This window comes from Myodes glareolus, chromosome 2 (assembly GCF_982192425.1).
Source record: "Myodes glareolus chromosome 2, mMyoGla1.1, whole genome shotgun sequence".
Classification (NCBI taxonomy): domain Eukaryota; kingdom Metazoa; phylum Chordata; class Mammalia; order Rodentia; family Cricetidae; genus Myodes; species Myodes glareolus.
Genome location: NC_142027.1, coordinates 41,232,211 through 41,252,038, shown reverse-complemented (window position 1 = coordinate 41,252,038; position 19,828 = coordinate 41,232,211). Strand labels below are relative to the sequence as shown.

Genomic DNA, 19,828 nt, shown 5'->3' with positions numbered 1-19,828 from the left:
CTTATCAAACATCAGGTGTTCATAGATTTGTGGGTTAATACTGGGTCTTCCATTCAATTCCATTGGTCAACATCTGTGTTTTTATGCAAATAACAAGCTGTTTTCATTACTGTAGCTCTGTAATAAGAGTTTGAAGTCTGGGATAGTAATACATCCAGAGTTTCCTTTATTGTATAGGATTGTTTTGGCTTTTCTCGGTTTTTTTGTTTTTCCATATAAAGTTGATTATTGTTCTCTCAAGGTCTGTGAAGAATTTTGTTGGGATTTTGATGGGGATTGCATTGAATCTATAGATTGCCTTTGGTAGAATTGCCATTTTTACAATGTTGATCCTCCCAATCCACAAGCATGGGAGATCCTTCCATTTTCTGCTATCCTCCTCAATTTTTTTCTTCAAAGACTTAAAGTTCTTGTGGAATAGAACTTTCACTTCCTTGGTTAGTGTAACCCCAATATATTTTATGCTATTTGTGGCTATCGTGAAAGGTGATGTTTCTCTTATTTCCCTCTCTGCTTCTCTATCCTTTGTATATAGAAGGACTACTGTTTTTTTTTTTGAGTTGATCTTGTATCCTGCCACATCACTGAAGGTGTTTATCAGTTGTAGGAGTTCTTTGGAAGAGCTTTTGGGGTCACTGATGTACACAATCATATCATCTGCAAATAATGCAAGTTTGTCTTCTTTCTTTCTGATTTGAATTGCCTTGATCTCCTTATGTTGTGTTATTGTTATTGCTAGAACTTCAAGCACTATGTTGAAGAGATATGGTGAGAGTGGACAGCCTTGTCTTGTTCTTGATTTTAGTGGAATGGCTTTGAGTTTCTCTCCATTTAATTTGATATTTGCTGTCGGCTTGTTGTATATAGCTTTTTATTATATTTAGGTATGATCCTTGTATCCCCAATCTCTCCAACACTTTTATCATAAAGGGGTGTTGAATTTTGTCAAATGCTTTTTCAGCATCCAATGAAATGATCATATGGGTTTTTTTCAGTTTATTTATAAGATGGATTACATTGATAGATTTGTGTATGTTGAACCAGCTCTGCATCTCTGAGATGAGCCTACTTGATCATAATGGATAATTTTTCTAATGTGTTCTTAGATTCAGTTTGCCAGTATTTTATTGAGAATTATTGCGTCGATGTTCATGAGTGAGATTGGCTTGTAATTCTCTTTCTTGGTTGTGTCTTTATGTGGTTTTGGTATCAGAGTAACTGTTGTTTCATAAAAGGAGTTTGGCAATGACTCTTCTGTTTCTATATTGTGAAATACCTTAAGGAGTATAGGTATTAGCTCTTCCTGAAAGTTCTGGTAGAATTCTGCATTGAAACCATCTGGTCCTGGGCTTTTTTTGGTAGGGAGATTTTTGATAACAGCTTCTAATTCTTCACGACTAACAGGTCTATTTAGATTGTTCACCTGTTCTTGGTTCAACTTTGGTATATGGTACTTATCTAAAAAAATGTCCATTTCTTTTACATTTTCCAATTTTGACGCATACAGGCTTTTGTAGTAAGATCTAATGATTCTCTGAATTTCCTCAGTGTCTATGGTTATGTCCCCTTTTTCATTTCTGATCTTATTAATTTGCATGTTTTCTCTCTGCCACTTGATTAGTTTGGATAGGGGTTCTTGGAGAAAATCAAAACAACTTTGAGATACCATCTTACACATGTCAGAATAGGTAAACTCAAAAACACCAATGATAACCTATGCTGGAGAGGCTGTGGAGTGAGGGGAACACTCATCCATTGTTGGTGGGAATGCAAAGTTGTGCAGCCACTGTGGAAATCAGTGTGGCGGTTTCTCAGGAAACTGGGAGTCAACCTACCTCAGGACCCAGCTATTTAGGGAATATACCCAAGAAATGCCTTATCATACTACAAAAGCATTTGTTCAACTATGATCATAGCAGCACTATTTGTAAAAGCCAGAACCTGTAAACAACCTAGGTGCCTCTGAATAGATGAATGGTTAAGGAAGGTGTGGAACACATACACATTAGAGTTTTCCTCTGCAGTAAAAAGCAATGACACTTGAATTCTGCATGCAAATGGATGAAAATAGAAAATGCTTTACTGAGTGAGGTATCCCAGACCCAAAAAGAGGAATATGGTATGTAGTCACTAATAAGTGGATTCTAGCCATGATTTAAGGACGTCGAGCCTATAATTCATGAATCTAGAGAAGCTAAATAAGAAGGTGACCTAAAGAAAATCGTTTAGTTATCCTCCTGGATATTGAAAGTAGACAAGATTTTCAGGCAAAACTTGGGTTCACGGGGGTGGGGGGTGGGATTGGATGTAAGGGGAGATGGGTAGAGAGAGGGGAGAAGGGGAGGATTTGAGAAAGCTTGGAGGAATGGGATGGGTGGGATGGAGGAAAGATGGATATGGGATCAGGGAAGTAAATATCTTAATTAAGGGAGCTATTTTAGGGTTTGCAAGAGACTTGTCTCTAGAGGGGTTCCCAGGTCCAAGGAGAGGTCTTCAGATTGTTCCTTGGGCAGCAGAGGAGAGGGTGCCTGAACTGGCCTTGTCCCATAGCCACACTGATGAATATCTTGCATATCACCACAGAACCGTAATTTGGCGATGGATGGAAATAGAGACAGAGACCCACATTGGAGCACTGGACTTAGCTCCCAAGGTCCAAATGAGGAGCAGAAGGGAGAACATGAAGGAAGTCAGGATCACGAGGGGTGCGTCCATTCACTGAGATGGGGGGACTGATCGAATGAGAGCTCTCCAAGGCCAGCTGGACTGGAAGTGATTGAGCATGTGATCAAAATGGATACTCTGAACGTGGGTGGCAATGAAGGCAAACTGAGAAGCCAAGGACATGGCACTGGGTTTTTATTCTACTGTATGGACTGACTTTGTGGGATCCTGGTTTGTTTGGATGCTGACCTTTATAGACCTTTATGGAGGGGGGAGGACCTTGGTCCCTGACCGCTCTTAAGACTAGAGAGGGAAGGGTAGGTGGGGAGGGAGAGGAAAAAGGGAGGCGGGGAGGAGGTGGAAATTTTTAATACATAAATAAATTTTAAAAAAGAAAAGAAATAAAAAGGTCATGATAACCCAATGTTTATAAAAAATAGCAACGTGAAATTACCATTTATTTGCCAACAGAATTTCATGCACACACAGATATATATGCATACCACCATATATATATTTATATATATATATATGTGTGTGTATATATATATATGTATATGTGTGTGTGTGTCTGTGGGTGTGTACATGTATATGCATATGTATGTGTCTGTGTATTTGATCATGTCTCCACAACATTTATGTATTTGTATTCACAGGCACATTTGTATGTCTTACATTTAGAATTCATCCATACATACTAAAATTCCTCTTTTTTCTAAAACAAGCATTTTGCTTTATTTCTCCATTTGAAGGGAAATAAAAGGATGATTTTGAATCTACTCCCTGTAAATAATACACCATTTTATGTCAAAAATCCTAACAAGTATATTAAATGTTTTATTCAAACAAGTTTATGAAATTTTTGTGACTTAAGTCTATGTATATGTAAGATATTTATGTTTTAAGGTGAAAACTCAATTTTTTGCAGTCCAGAATAATTTCGACAGGTACTCCAAGTTAAACATGGAAACCTAAGGAACATGTGGGATGTGAGAATGAAATATCTCAAGAAAGGTAGGAAAGTGGAAGCCAGGTGGGATGAAGAAGAATGGAGAATAATGAGAGAGATTTCACTAGGGCAGGCTTGGGAGTAGGATAGGAGAGAGAGGAACATGGGGGAAAATTCTAATTAAAGATGTTTGAAAGATCCATGTCGTTACCTGTTTTATAGGCATACACATATATACCTATGCATTCATGCTCATATATACATGTGTATAAGCAGAAGAGAGGGCTGTTCTTATGTTTCATGATGGAGAAAGGTATAGATACATGGGCATAAGATCTGCGCTTTATCAGAGCTTTTATAAACTATGTTGATTGTTCAGATGGAGACATAGAAACAGGCATGAGAGTAGAGGTGACCTCAGTTGTATGGCATATTTTCGATTTGCACTGGCCCCAGATACAGAGCACTTCCACAGAGAAAGTTGGATAACATGCATAAATTATCAAAATTTTACTGTAATGCACCAAGGAGATGACAAGAACGTATAAAAATTTGAGAATTCGACAGTTTCAGCTGACAGAGAAGTAAAAGCAAGAATTTTCATAGTGTCTTAAAAATATGAATTCATTATAAAAATAACTCTTAAGGCCATCTAAAAATATAGTTTAGCTAACTAGACTCAGCTATTCCACATCATAAATTAAAAGGATAGCAGTTTACATGATAACTATTGGCAATTCACTCTTGACAACTAGAAGCAAAATGAGAATAATCTGGGTTGAATGATGTCATCAAAGGACAGTAGGAGATTAAGATGAGGGTCATTGATTTTGTATTTAGACACTTAATTTGAATAAATGATTGATGTTTCAGAGCAGATAAATATGTTGTTGGAACACAGCACATTGAAAAAAATAAAATAAAGGAAGGGGATATATATATTTCCCCTAAAAAGCACAGAGGGGAGGTTGACTTCAGGCAATGTCTATTCTGTTAATCTATATTGTGTAAAATCTGCTTTTTCCCCGAAAACTGTGCCTGGCCTTAGGGGATCATTCTCTTCTCTTTTTAATTTTTATTTCTTTATTTTTAAATTTCATTTTACATTCCAACCACAGTTTTCCCTCCCACCCTTACATGTCAACTCCACAGACTGCCTCTCCCATCCACTCTCCCTAACAGGTAAGGGCTTGCACATTAAGTTGGGGCAGAACCAGGCCATCCCCTCAGTATTAAGGCTGAGCGTGACATCCCAACATAGGGAATGAGTTTCAACCAGCAAGCTCATACACCAGGGAGAGATCCTGGTCCTACTGCCAGGGGCCCCTCAGATAGTCCAAGCTTCATTACTGTCTCCGACATATGGAAGACCTAGTTGAGTCACTTGAAGGCTCCACACATAAATCTAAAGTTCATGATTTTCCAAGAGCTTGGTTCAGCTGTCTTTGTAGATTTCTCCATCATGGTCTTGATTTTCCTTGTTCATATATTCTCTCCTCTCTTTCTTTGATTGAATTCCAAGAGTTTGGGTGGTTGCTTGGTTATGGGTCTCTTCAACTGATCCCATCAGTTACTGGATGAAGTTTGTATGATGATAGCTGTGACATTCACCAATCTAACTATAGGGGAAAGTTCAGGCACCCTCTCCACTGTTGCTAGGAGTCTTAGTTGGTGTCATCTTTGTGGATTTTTGTGAATTTCCCTTGCACCATGTCTCTCCCTAACTTCTTAGTGGCTCTCTCTGACAAGATCTCTCTTTCATTACTTTCCTACTTCTTCTCTCTCCCTCCGCCCTGACCATCCCTTTTCTTCATATTCTCATTGCCCATGCCCTCCCCTTTAACCCACACCACTGAGTCCCAGTTTACCAGAGATATAAGAGATCATTTTTGAAGCAGTCTTTGATTCCATATAGAAAGTGAAGGATAATTCTCTATCTTCTCAGACAGTTAAACCACATCACTTTCTAACTCCCATAAGTTACAGACTGGCAAATAACTTAGGCTTAGTAGAAGAGGTTCCATGTTATAACACTAGCAATATAAATTGATATTTAAAAAATAAATATTTGGTTAATTGGGAATTTCATGTAATATATTTTAATAATATTCACCTCTATTTCTGTTAACTCCTCTCAGCTCTGTACTCGTGCTCCCACCCATACAACATTTCATCTTTTAAAAAGTTTTAATAACTCACTGACTCTAAGCTGTGTAGTCCATGCACTTATGAGGGTGAGGCTGGGTCCATCTACTAGACTCTAGTAACTAGAGGGGTGGTCAACCTACCAGGAGTCACATACTTAAAGAAAACTAACTCTCTTCACAAAGCAATCATCTGTCCATACCTTCCCATTTAGGGGTCATACATTTTCCTATTCCATGCTAGAATGTTGATTGGCTTGATTTTGTGTGGGTCATTTGCAGACAGTCACATCTACTCTGAATTAATTAATTAGGTAACCCTCATGTGCAAAATGCACTATTTCTCTCTAGTCTCCCTAATTTCTGTCTCTTACAGTCTTTCTACTGTGGTCTCTGATCTTTGGTAAGGAAGTTAGATATTAATGTCCTGTTTATGGCCAAGAATTACAGTGATATTTATTCTCTGTACATTGGCAAGTTGCAAGTTTGTGGTCTAATCACAACATACTGTTTAAATAAATTTCTCTAATGATGTCTGATATTTGGAATGAGATATTTGAATTTAGAGTCCATTTCAATATTATGCCTGTTTTTCCAAATAAGAATAATAGGCTCACATTTTGATCTCTTGGTTTTCCAATTATGAGTTTTTGTCAGATATGGAATACATGTGTTTCTTCCTATGGAATGGGCCTTAAATTCAATTAGAAAATGGCTGGTTACCACCATAACATTCATGCCACTTTTACACCCATGGGTATATCTTCTCATGCTGATTGTTACTGAAGCTCACAGTGTCTATAGCTGACTAAGGCTATTGATGGATTTTTCCCTATTTCCCATCAGCCTATCTATCATTTTCCAGTAATTTGGGAGTGATTGAGCAAGGAGAAATCTTCCTGGTCAGTATTGATCTGATTGTTGTACCTTCAGCAGGTGGGTCTTTTTACCAAGTTCTTGTTGACAACGAAGACAGTTGAAAAAAGTCTTTATTGTGGTTAGATCTCTGAAACATCCACTGATGGGTGACTTTTTTATATCTACCACTGGGTTTTTTATTTGGAGATCAATAACTTTTGTGAGGAGCATAATCTTCTATATGAGTAATTCAAATTAAACTCATGCATCATATAAAATAGGATGTTCCCATATAAACCTTTTTAAAACATTCTGAGATAGTGATACCTTCCTTAAATCTATAGCTTTTTAAAACATTCTGAGGTAGCTGTACCTTCCCTAAATCCCTTCTTTGCTCAATTTTAATAAATTCTGACATTACATAAAGGCAAAATTGCTTTATTTATGTTTCTGTTATAACTGTAACTCTCATGAAAGGAGGTTGGTCACTTCTCTAATGGTAAACTATTATAATCCCAAGTATATCTGAATGAACGTACGACTTGTCTCTGTATTTTTTCATGATTAGTTTTCAACTCAGAAGAACAAATTTGTCTTTGTCTTACAGGGTAATTGTAGGGTGTTATGGAACAGTCTTTTTGTACACTGTGAAGATGTGTCTTTCTGATTGGTTTATTTAAAAGCTGAACAACACCTAGATAGGCAGAATTTCCCAGCACAGAGGGCGCTGTGAAGAAAAGCAGAGACAACCAGCAGCCCCAGCACAAGCAGCTCGAGCATTAAAAATAAAGGTAACTAAGTGACATAAAAGCATGTAAATTAGAAGATATGGGTCAATTTAAGTTATAAGTGCTAATAAGAAAAAAAAATCCTAAGCTACCTGCTTGGCCTTTGTAATTAATTAATAAGTCTCGATGTTGTGATTTGGGGGCTGGTTGTCAGGACAGAGAAGGGCTGGCTACAGTAGGGTACAAAAAATCCTTGAGAGAGTGAAATCCTGAATAAATGTGTATTTGATGTGAGCACCATCAGTCGAAGACTCAAAGACCAATTGACTCATGGGAAACTGGCAAAGATATTACTCAAGTGGGCCATATTCAAGACAAATGTTTCCTCAGGAATCTTAATGTGAGTGCGTGGGAACTGTTGCATGCAAATACTAACAACTGGTTTCTGCCTTCTGAATGTTTACAACCTACGCCTATTTGTATATAGAGACACCCTACAAAGACTAGCTAACCCCTGACAAATGTTGTTCCTAATAAACATGTTGAGGTTCTCGGTTGCTGAGGTAGGGGGCACTAGAGAAGTCCATCTGTTTCCAGTTTCTCCCTACTTTTGTTTCTGCGTCTGTCTTTTCTTCATTCCCTCACATCCACTAGCCAGGGTTCTGAGACCCTACAACATGGAATATGGCCAGAATTCACAGATGACTTTCATTTAAGAGATTCCACGTTTCTGTTGTTTACATAAGTAGATTTAGTAGAATAGAAATTATCTTATCAACTTGACTGCGTAATTGTGAACTAAACAAGGAGAGCATGAAAAAGTAGATGAGGTAAAAGACCATGAGACCACAATTCTACACAAAGAACCACAGGCAACAAAGGAATGCCCAGAGTGGGAGAAATAGTCTTTTCCAGGGAATAATGCAATTGATCATCCAATACCAAATGGTCATTCATGAAATCATACATACAAGTGATTTGTTACAGACTGAGTAGGTTGCATTTAGGAATATATATGTGTGTGTGTGTGTGTGTGTGTGTGTGTGTGTGTGTGTGTGTATGTATGTATGTATGTATATATCAACAATTAATTTAAAAGGAGGCCATGAATCTGAAAGAGAGTAGGCAGGCTATATGGAGGGCGGAAAAGGAAGTGTAAAGTGATGTAATTATATTATAACCTCAAGAATAAAGAAAAGAGAAAGAATCTCCCAAACATCAGGATTACAAGGATGAGGATGTGATCAAACAGGATTCTCTGAATGTGGCTAGCAATGGGGGCTGACTGAGAAGCCATTGATAAAGACACTGGGACGTGTTTCTACTGCATATACTGGCTTTTTGGGACCCTATTCTGTTTGGATGCACACCTTCCTAGGACTGGATGGAGGGGGGAAGGCCTTGAACTTCCCACAGGTCAGGGTACCCTGCCCTCTCTTAAAACTGGAGGGGGAGCGAGGAGGTGAGTGGGGGAGCAGGAGGAGAATGTGAGGAGGGGTGAAAGAGGAAATTTTTTAATGGAAAAATAAATAAATAAATAAAAAGAAGGGAAAAAAGACAACTGCATATAATGTCTATGGAAACAACTATATTTTTTTTTCAAAGTTTATTAAATTATAAAAGTTTCCATTTCCACCCCTCCTCCCAACACCCTCCCACTTCCACCAATTCTGCATTGAAACCATCTGGTCCTGGGCTTTTTTTGGTAGGGAGAATTTTAATAACAGCTTCTAATTCTTCACGACTGACAGGTCTGTTTAGATTGTTCACCTGGTCTTGGTTCAACTTTGGTATATGGTACTTATCTAAAAAAATGTCCATTTCTTGTACATTTTCCAACTTTGTGGCATATAAATTTTCGTAGTAAGATCTAATGATTCTCTGAATTTCCTCTGTTTCTGTGGTTATGTCTGCCTTTTCATTTCTGATCTTATTAATTTGCATGTTTTCTCTCTGCTATTTGATTAATTTGTATAGGGGTTTGTCAATCTTGTTGATTTTCTCCAAGAACCAGCTTTTTGATTCATTGATTCTTTGGATTGTTTTCTGTGTTTCTATTTTGTTGATTTCAGCCCGCAGTTTGATTATTTCCAGTCTTCTACTCCTCCTGGGTGAATCAGCTTCTTTTTTTTCTACAGCTTTCAAGTGTGCTGTTAAGTCTCCAATGTGTGCTTTCTCTGTTTTCTTTAATTGGGCACTTAGTGCTATGGATCTTCCTCTTAGCACTGCTTTCCTAGTGTCCCATAGGTTTGAGTATGTTGTGTCTTTATTTTCATTAAATTCAAGGAAGACTTTAATTTCTTTCTTTATTTCTTCCTTGACCCAGGGGTGATTCAGTAGTTGACTATTCAACCTCCATGAGTTTGTTGGCTTCCTGGGGGTAGCACTGTTGTTGAATTCTAACTTTAATCCATGGTGGTCTGACAAGACACAGGTGGTTACTAATATCTTTGTGTATCTGTGGAAGTTTGCTCTGTTACCCAGTATGTGGTCAATTTTCGAGAAGGTTCCATGAGCTGCAGAGAAGAAGGTATATTCTTTCCTATTTGGGTGGAACGTTCTATAGATGTCTGTTAAGTCCATTTGATTCAATACCTCCAATAATTCTCTTATTTCTCTGTTAGGTTTCTGTCTGATTGACCTGACCATTGGTGAGAGAGGAGTGTTGAAGTCTCCTACTATTAGTGTGTATGGTTTGATGACTGCCTTGAGTTCTAGAAGTGTTTCTTTTACATATGTGGGTGCCTTTATATTAGGGGCATAGATATTCAGGATTGAGACTTCCTCCTGATGAATTGTTCCTGTTATGAGTACAAAATGTCCATCTCCATCTCTTCTGATTGATTTTAGCTTGAAGTCAATTTTGTTGGAAATTAGAATGGCAACACCTGCTTGTTTCTTAGGTCTGTTTGATTGAAAAACCTTTTCCCAGCCCTTTACTCTGAGTAGATGTCTGTCTTTGTGGCTGAGGTGTGTTTCTTGTAAACACCAGAATGTTGGATCCTGTTTTCATATCCAATCTCTTAGTCTGTGCCTTTTTATAGGTGAATTGAGTTCATTAATATTAAATGATATTAATGACCAGTGGTTGTTGACTCCAGTTATTATGATTTTTTGTTTGTTTGTTTAATAGAGTTTGTATGTGTCCCTTTTTTGAGTTAAGCTCATGAAGGGTCGCTAGATGTCTGTGTTATTGTAGGCAGTGTTGGCAATGTTGGATTCCTTGGGTTGTGATTTTCCTTCTATTACTTTCTGTAAGGCTGGGTTTGTGGCTACAAATTGTTTAAATTTGTTCTTATCCTGGAATATTTTGTTTTCTCCATTGATAGTGAACGATAGCTTGGCTGGGTATAGTAGTCTGGGTTTGCATCCATGCTCTCTTAGTTTCTGCAGTACCTCTATCCAAGACCTTCTGGCTTTCATGGTTTCCATAGAGAAGTCCGGTGTAAGTCTGATAGGTTTACCTTTATAAGTTACTTGCCCTTTTTCCTTTGCAGCTCTTAATATTCTTTCCTTAATCTGTATGTTTTGTGTTTTGATTATTATATGGCGAGGGGATTTTTTTTTATCAAGTCTATTCGGTGTTCTGTATGCTTCTTGAACCTTCTTAGGAATATCATTCTTTAGGTTGGGAAAGTTTTCTTCTATAATTTTGTTGAATATATTTTCTGGGCCTTTGATCTGCAGTTCTTCTCCTTCTTCAATCCCTATTATTCTTAGATTTGGTTTTTTTATTGTGTCCCAGATTTCTTGAATGTTTTGTGATGAGAATTTATTGGATTTGCTGTTTTCTTTGATCAGAGCATTTATTTTCTCTATGGTATCTTCAGACTCTGAGATTCGTTCTTCCATCTCTTGTATCCTATTGGTTATGCTTGATTCTGTAGTCTCTGTTCGTTTACCTAGATTTTCCATATCCAGCCGGCCCTCGTTTTGTGTTTTCTTCATTGCCTGCATTTCAGTTTTCAATTCTTGAACTGTTTCCATTACCTGTTTGATTGTTTTTTCTTGGTTTCCCAGTGTATCATTCATGGATTTACTCATTTCTTCGAACTTTTTGTTATATTTCTCATCCATTTCTTACTCATTTCTTCAATCTTTCTGTTGTACTTCTCATCCAGTTCTTTAAGGGAGTTATTCATATCCTGTTTAAGGGACTATATTGCTTTCATAATGGCATTTTTTTCCACTTCTTCTGAACTAAGAGGTTCAAGACCTTCTATTGTAGGGTCATTGGGATCTGGTGTTTTCATGTTGTTTTTTAGATTGTTGGAGGAGTTCTTGCCTTGGCGTCTGCCCATCTCTTCCTTCAAATGCTCTCTATTGGATCTTCTGGTACCAGGTCAAGTTCCCTTGTAGGGCAGGGACTTCACTGACAGAAGGCCTACCTTTCCTCAGGCAGTCTATTGAAACACTGGCACTCCCTCCTGTCGGGTTGCACTCACAGCCCAGGCCCAGTGCGCAAGGGAGTTGCTTTGGGGAGATCTTGTGGCCCCAGAGAGAAGGGGTAAGAGAGGAAGGTGTGCCTGGATAAAGGCTGGGACAGGATTTGGGAGAGCTCTGCAGGGAGGAGGCGCCTCTGCCTGGTGACCTGATTGTAGAGGGGGGCAGGGAAAGTCTGAATTCTTCCTAGAAAAAGCCCTCGGGCCAGTAGCAAACTCACCCCTCCTCCAATGGATGTCTGCTAGATCACACTCTCTTGCTGGCCAGGAGTGTGGCTGAGTTGAGACAGAGCTTGCCTGTCCTCAGGCAGGCTCTCAAAGCAAAGGAACTGCCCCTGCCGGCCTGAGCCCACAGCCCAGGCCCAGCATGCAAGGGAGCAGCTCTGGGGAGATCTTGTGGCCCCAGAGGGGAGGGGGGAAGAGAGGAAGGTGTACCTGGATAAAGGCTGGGATGGGATTCAGGAGAGTTCCGCAGGGAGGACCCACCTCTGCCTCACAACTATATTATTGTATGCATAAAAAAATCTGTAATTAAAAGCTTCAGGAATAGCTTAGTGAGTAAAGTTCTTGTCCTGCCAGCGTGAGAGTCTGAATTCAATCTGCAGCATCCATATAAAAGTCTGGGCATTATGGTGAACCCGTGGTGATGATAGAGCTGATGACAAGCGCAGTCTGGTGTCTCACTGCTTAGCCAGGGAAGCCAACACAGTGAGACCCAAGTCAGGGAGTTAGCTTGTCTAAAAATATTCTAAAAAAAAAAAGCAAATCTAAATGAAATCAAAGAAACAAACAAAATCCATGGTAGAGAGTACTTGAGGAAAAATATTTGAGATTAATTTCCAGTTTCCACTTGAATATACAAAGATATGCACATATACCTTCACAAACAGTTACATCCATAAACATATAAAACATTTATATAAACACAAACCCTACAATTAGTGTTATTCACAGAAAAAATAAACATATATATGGATACATATGAATATATTAATACACACAAATACAAAAGAATACATATTTTACTAATTAAAAAAATTGATTAGCTATGATTTCTTCCTTTGTTCTATTCTCTCACCTGAACTGGGACAATAACTATTAACAATTTGAGTTAATAATTTTATTTAATCTTTACGGTTTTAACTGTAAATATATGCACATAAAAGAAGAATGAGAATTTTATTAATTTGAAGTGTATTAATTGTGATAAAAGAACACATACTTCTCTATGTTTTAATTTTTATTATTTTTGCTATTTATTAAATAGTGGCAATACTCTATCATTATGTTTTCTATAGATTGTAAGAAAAAGGACACACACAAAAAAAACTATGAGCAATTGAGAAAAGCTGGGAGTGGGAGAGGTAGTCCTTTCAGGGAGGAGCTTACGAATTAGCTGTCCAGTGGTCAATAGTGAGCTTTTAAAACATAAATAGAAGTAACATTATTTGGACTGAATAATTTATATTTAGAAATTTATTTGCACATACACATACATATGCATGAAATAAAAATTAATGAAGAAGATCCCATGAATTTGAAAGAGTGTGAGGAGTGGTGTATAGAAGGTTTAGAAGGAGGAAAGCAAAGGAAAATGTTGTAATTATAAGTTCTAAAAGAAAAAAGAAAACTACAGAAAGAAAATAAGAAAATGAATATCTGTCATTTTATTCCAAGTAACATGGACAGAGCCAACAATCCTGTCTTCCTTACTAAGATGGAAGGAACTCTGTGAAATTATGAGCCTCAACCATTGATATTCTTAAAGATATCTTTAAGATATACCTTAAAAGGTATTTCTTTCAGACATTGATCAAAGCCACACAAATAACTAATACGGTAATAAAAAAGAAACAAAAACAGCTAGTATTGGAGAAAAGGAAGATCCCACCTAGATGTTGTAGGTGGCTACTTGTTTGTTCCCAGCTGCTTAGCCTTAAAATAATCACACAGAAACCAAATTGTTTGCAACATTGTTTGGCCAATAGCTTAAGTGATTGCTGGCTAACTTATATCTTAAATTAACCAATCTCCATTAATCTGTGTATTGCCATGAGGCTGTGGCTTACTGGGTAAAGTTCCAGTGCCTGTCTTCTTTCAGCATTCAGTTTAGTTTCCCCTGCCTGGCTAGTTCTTCCCTATCAGGTCAAGCCAATTTCTTTATTCATTAACAAATAAAAGCAGCACATAAAAAGAAGAACCTCCCACACCACCTACAGACCTACTCAATGTGACTAGAGGCTGTGAAAGGAGAAGTGAATTTGACTTTATTCAGGGGAGGTTGAGAGTGTCTTATGTATAGAGGAACAGTCGAACAGATGACTGAGATTGAAAAAACAAACGCACAACCACACAGTAGAATAACCTGCCCCATGATCTGATCACCGTAGTCTTGGCAGTCTGTTTCAAAAATACAGCCTCACCTACAGTTACCTGTGTTCATATGAAATGATTTATCTTGAGATTGAGGGTGACATATGTCATCTACATTTCTGCTAAAACATAAGTTATATGTAGACTCTTCTGGTCTATTTCTACAGTAATCTTTATTCAGATAAGACTAAAGCATTGAAGTAACTCAGGTGTGGAGCTGGCTTTCTTAACTAGAGAGTGTGGATTATGAATACCAAGTGTAGTTAGAATTTTTTTCCTGTTTTTCACATTACTTTTTTTGTATTGTTTGATAGTTGTTTTTATTAATTTTATTGAGCTATACATTTTTCTCTGATACCCTCTCATCCTCTCCCCTACCCTTCAATGTTCTCTCATTGTCTCCATGCTCCCAGTTTTTACTCAGAAGATCTTGTCTTTGTCTACTTCCCATGTAGATCTAATTGGAAATAATGTATATTGTCCTTGAGATGGAGAACTAAAGTTCCACGAAGAGAGAATTAAGTGGGAAGTAAGTCCACTCTGTCAATCAACAAAGACATTTGGATTGATTAAAAACACAGTTAATATTGCAGTAAATGATTTGTAGATCAAGTAACAAAAATTTTTCATCAGTGTTTCTCACTTAATGATGATAATTAAGCTTATTAATTGTTTGCAATTTCATCTTCACAGGAAGTTATACATTTTCAGTGGGAAGAGTGCATGTTCTGGGTGGTGTTGAAAATATGTGAATTTTCTCAAGTTCATTTATGGGAATTTGATGGCTCTATTACAAATATCGGTGTTATTAGAGAATTATGTATCTATACATGCAGTGGAAATAAATACAATGAGTCTGAAGTGAACTGTCATGTAGAAAGATCTGGGTATAAAATAATTCAAGGCAAGATGAGTTGGCCATTATTGACACAACAGAGTTAAGCTTAGAGTACACCAAAAATGTTTCCCTTGCTTTTGATTGATTTATCTACTTGTTTGGTAATCCTCTTTCTGTAATCAGAACACTGGAAGTACATTGTGGTTGGAGGGTAAATATGGAGAGATGTTCAAGTGATTAGGATGTGCTTTCTCTAAAATATCCTTGGGACTTCAAATGAATATCAAGTTAATTAGGTATTTGTGACTAAGTGGAATGAAAATAAACTTATTCTAAGTTTTTGCTCAGTCAAGTTTTTTTAAATACACAGTCTCCCCTGTGAACTCTGAGGACACAATGCATTTTTTTTATTAGTTCTGTGAATAATGTGATGATTTGTTCTCAATGCCCAATGGAACAACGTTGACTTTATCTTGCTAGGGATACCTTGGGAAATTAAGAAAATTTGAAGATGATTTAAAGAATCTGTTTGCTATGAAAGAAAAGATGCTAAATTTCTTCATTTTGGAGTTTCTAGGGGGAACCTGGCTCACAGATAATACTACTTTTCCATATATTTAACATAAATTCCAGAAAATGAGCACATTTCCAGTTACCCAGTATTTCACAGGAATTGGGTGAGAAAGCAGACTTCCAGGTTTGTAATCTGTGCAGAATATTTTCATAAGAAATTAAATTTTTTATAAGGATTTTATAAAAATCAGCAATTAAAAAGGAGACAGGCATACTACAAATGGCAGTCTGAAAAATATATATCATTTGGAATTGTATTGCATCAGCAACACCCATTAAAAATGTTCTCACTGATCAGCCAATGAAGGTAAAAAAATGAATAATGATAAGAAAATTTCATTGTAATCAGAGGATATTTTGTAGTGTGAAAGGTTTTCTTAATTAAGATATTATTACACCACAGATCTTACATACTTATAATATTTATGAATAAGGAATTCTGTCTTAAGTGGTAGTGGTCGAGTGAAATATAATTTCTTCAAATTCATCAAATCATGTGAAGCTAAAGAAATCAACTGCCACAGACTCCACTTGTCTCCAAGTGTTTCATGCTACTGATAAGCTAAATAGTTATCACTGGATTGTTATTCTAACTGTCAAGTTAAAATTATTAATTCTAAGCTAAATTATATATCACAATAACTGAAGACAGTTGCAATAGTTATATCTGACCAAATATACCTTAGGGTGGAATTTTTATCTTATATTTTATTCTGATGTATATCTAGGACTCTGTATGTATTTAAAAGTACAAGTTCTCAAATGTTTTAGTTATTTTTCGTCAGAGAGAACAGAAACTCAAAAATCATTACTTATACTGATACTCAATTCTTAGAAGAAAATATGTTTTCCTTTTAAAGTTAATAGGAAAGTCAATTTCTGCACATTTTTGCACATAAAAATGTTCTGATATTTGGATATAGGATAGCAACATTTATGCTTTTATTTATTCATTTTATTTTAAATTATTTTCCAAATGAAAATTTTTGAAGTTTGTCCGAGACTAAAAACTATCAAAGATTACCTTGTTTATATAATTTTAAAGCAATATAAATCTTATATTCTAAACATGCTCACAGAACTCACACAGGGAATATTTTTATAAGAACATTTTTGAATATCTAATATCTTTCTGTAAAATCCCTACATATATAATCATAAATAAGTTGGGAGTATTACAAACACACACACATATATATATATATATTCTCAATGCTAAAATTTCCTTCCTATAATAGCTAAAGAAATATGAACATATCCTAGAGTTTATTTCTGTTTCTATTGAATTTTATTTTTAAGAAATTAAATTATTGCTTCTAAATTTTTACATCACAAAATATTTTTATAAAAGACAGTATCAGGACTCCATTGGTCTCAAGTTTATAAACTATTAACATGTTTAATACAATTCTTTCACCAACCACTTAATATCTGCATACTAATGTGAATATATAGATATAGATATAATTTTGTATAAAATATAATTTATATGAGTCTGCATTTACAAAATTCCTAATTGGTTTTTCCTTCTTTCCCATCTGTCTCTCTCCATCCAAGTATGTACTCACATACCAAGAAAACCAGTATTATAAATATAATATGTTTTATACATATGTTTTAAGTTAAGAGGATATTTTAAAAATCATAACCTCTTTGTCCACTGTGTGATTATGGCAAATTTTATTCCCACATAATTTAGTCTTCAGAGATAATATTCATTGTGGTAATCCTCAATACAACTGACAGTAGTTCATTTTTGAATGCAGCAAGACATATCCCCCTGATTCTCTTATGTGCTCCTTTGCAATAAAATGAATTGCATATTCTTTGTATATCTGTTTTTATACAGTATTGCTTAGATTTCTAAAGTATAACTAAAAGAATGGTAGGTTTATTAGTATATTTTATTCAAATAAATTGAATTATGTAAAGTTGTATCCCAAAGGTTGTTGCAATTAGTATTTCACAAGTAATATGGGAAAACATCAATTTATTCACCTTAACGTCCAATGAGCACTGGAATGTCTTTTACTTTATGCTAATCATATGCATGATGAGATGTGATGTGTGTTCATTTTCCTGTAGGTATATGCAGAGTACCCAGTAGGAATTTCATTCGATGTATTTCCAGATTATAACTGAAGTGCTAGCATAATCTGTCACATCAGTTACACTTTTCTACTGTATGACAATTCATATTTGCTTATATATTATTCCCTTTATGTTAGAATACATGATCTTTTCTAATCCCTTACTCACTTACCTATTATACAATGTCTGGATATCTTGATTATTTAATCACTAAACTTAAGTTTAACATCAAGATACACTCAACTGATCTTACTGCTTATGTACTTTGTTGGGGAACCTGTTTTACCTGTTTTACTGTTTTAAATTACTCAGTAATTTAAAATTACTGAATTTTAAATGAGATATGCAGTTTTAAATATGGAAAACACAAACGGCATTTATAAGATTCAAATATATTTCCACAACTGGATGGTGGTGGATTATGACTTTAATCCCAGCACTTGGGAGGTAGAGGCAAACAGACCTCTGTGAGATCAAGCCCAGCCTGGTCTGCAGAATCACTTCCAAGACCACCAAGGCAGTTACAAAGAAAATTTATGCCTGCCCCTAACAAAGAAAATAAAAACAAAACCAAAAAGGATTTCCACTAAAGACACATATTACTTTATGTGTATTGATGTTTAAATTTTTATTATGCAGAAATTATAATGCATATTAAAGTAGACAATGACCAAATATTTAAAAGTCCTGACATAAGAAACATTCATTTGAAATATACTAGTGACAAGGATCGCCATTTTTATGGTTTTTGGAACTCTGTATTTATTGATTCTTTCATTTTAGTGACTGTGCATGTCAGACATGACAGAAGAAAACCAAACCCTTGTGACTGAGTTTATCCTCACGGGACTCACAGATCAGCCCACCCTAAAGGCTGCACTGTTCCTACTGTTCCTTGTCATCTACCTTGTGACCATGGTGGGCAATCTCGGGCTGATTGCTCTCATTTGGAAGGACCGTCACCTTCACACCCCTATGTACTTATTCCTCAGCAGTTTAGCCTTTGCTGACTCTTGCACTTCATCCTCTGTGACTCCCAAAATGCTTATCAACTTTTTATCTACTAATCATACGATATCCCTTGTTGAGTGCTTTGCTCAGTTTTACTTCATGGGTTCCAGTGCAACTACAGAATGTTTTCTGCTGTCTGTGATGGCCTATGACCGCTATGTGGCCATATGCAAGCCCTTGCTTTATCCAGTGCTTATGTCTAATAGACTATGTACTCAGTTTATAGCTGTGATATACTTACTTGGTGTTCTGCACCTGGCAATTCATGTGGGTTTGTTACTTAGACTGACTTTCTGCAGATCAAACATTATACAATATTATTATTGTGAAATTCTGCAACTTTTCAGCATTTCTTGCATTGATCCTTCAATTAACATGTTTGTGCTTTTAGTATTTTCAATTTCTATACAAGCCTTCACCTTTGTAACCATCATGGTCTCATATGTCCGTGTCCTCTTTGCCATCGTGAGAAAGAAGTCTGAGAAGGGCAGAAGCAAGGCCTTCTCTACCTGCAGTGCCCACCTGCTCTCTGTTTCCTTATTCTATGGAACTCTTTTTCTCATCTATGTTTGCCCTGGGTCTGGACCAGTTGGAGACAAAGAGAAGATGCTTTCTTTATTTTATACAGTAATAATTCCCCTGCTTAATCCATTTGTTTACAGCCTCAGGAACAAAGAGGTTATAGGTGCCTTTAGAAGAGTAGTAAGAAAATAATAATTGGACAAATTTAAGACATTTCTCCCTCACATTATGTGAAAAATACAATGACAAAATCAACAGGGAAAAAAAATGAGTTCCTATGTACGGACCTGAATTCTGCCATTCTACCAGAGGGCCAGTATCCACTGCTGGGGACAACTTGCTTTGAATTTTGGGTCTGATACTCTGTTGGTTTCTTTCATAAGGGTCAGTAAAGATGTGATAGCACAACTCATAAACACCTTGTCTAGAAATAATATCCTCTGTTTTATGTGAGTTTTTAGATTTTCATGTTAACAATTTTCTTTGTCATTTCCAAATTTTCAGATGTGAATTTTAAGTTTTACTAAGATATCCTGAGACACAATTGCTGTAACATAACTCTAATCATCTTTGGCAAATATAATTAGCAGCTTTCAGAAAGAAAAAGTTTACCCCTCTTTAATAAGGTTTTTAAC

General features: G+C 36.3%; 1 protein-coding gene across 1 annotated transcript; it reads left to right on the top strand.

The window, feature by feature from the left end:
• The first annotated feature begins 18,461 nt into the window (after positions 1-18,461).
• On the top strand, positions 18,462-19,385 carry LOC148122932 (olfactory receptor 5AC1-like). Its single transcript, XM_087897115.1, has one exon. The coding sequence runs from the start codon at positions 18,462-18,464 to the stop codon at positions 19,383-19,385; it is 924 nt and encodes a 307-aa protein (XP_087753241.1).
• The last annotated feature ends 443 nt before the right edge of the window (positions 19,386-19,828 follow it).

Bases quoted from the DNA above. Each gene is read 5' to 3' on its own strand.
- LOC148122932 (XM_087897115.1), top strand. From the start codon at position 18,462: ATGACAGAAGAAAACCAAACCCTTGTGACTGAGTTTATCCTCACGGGA.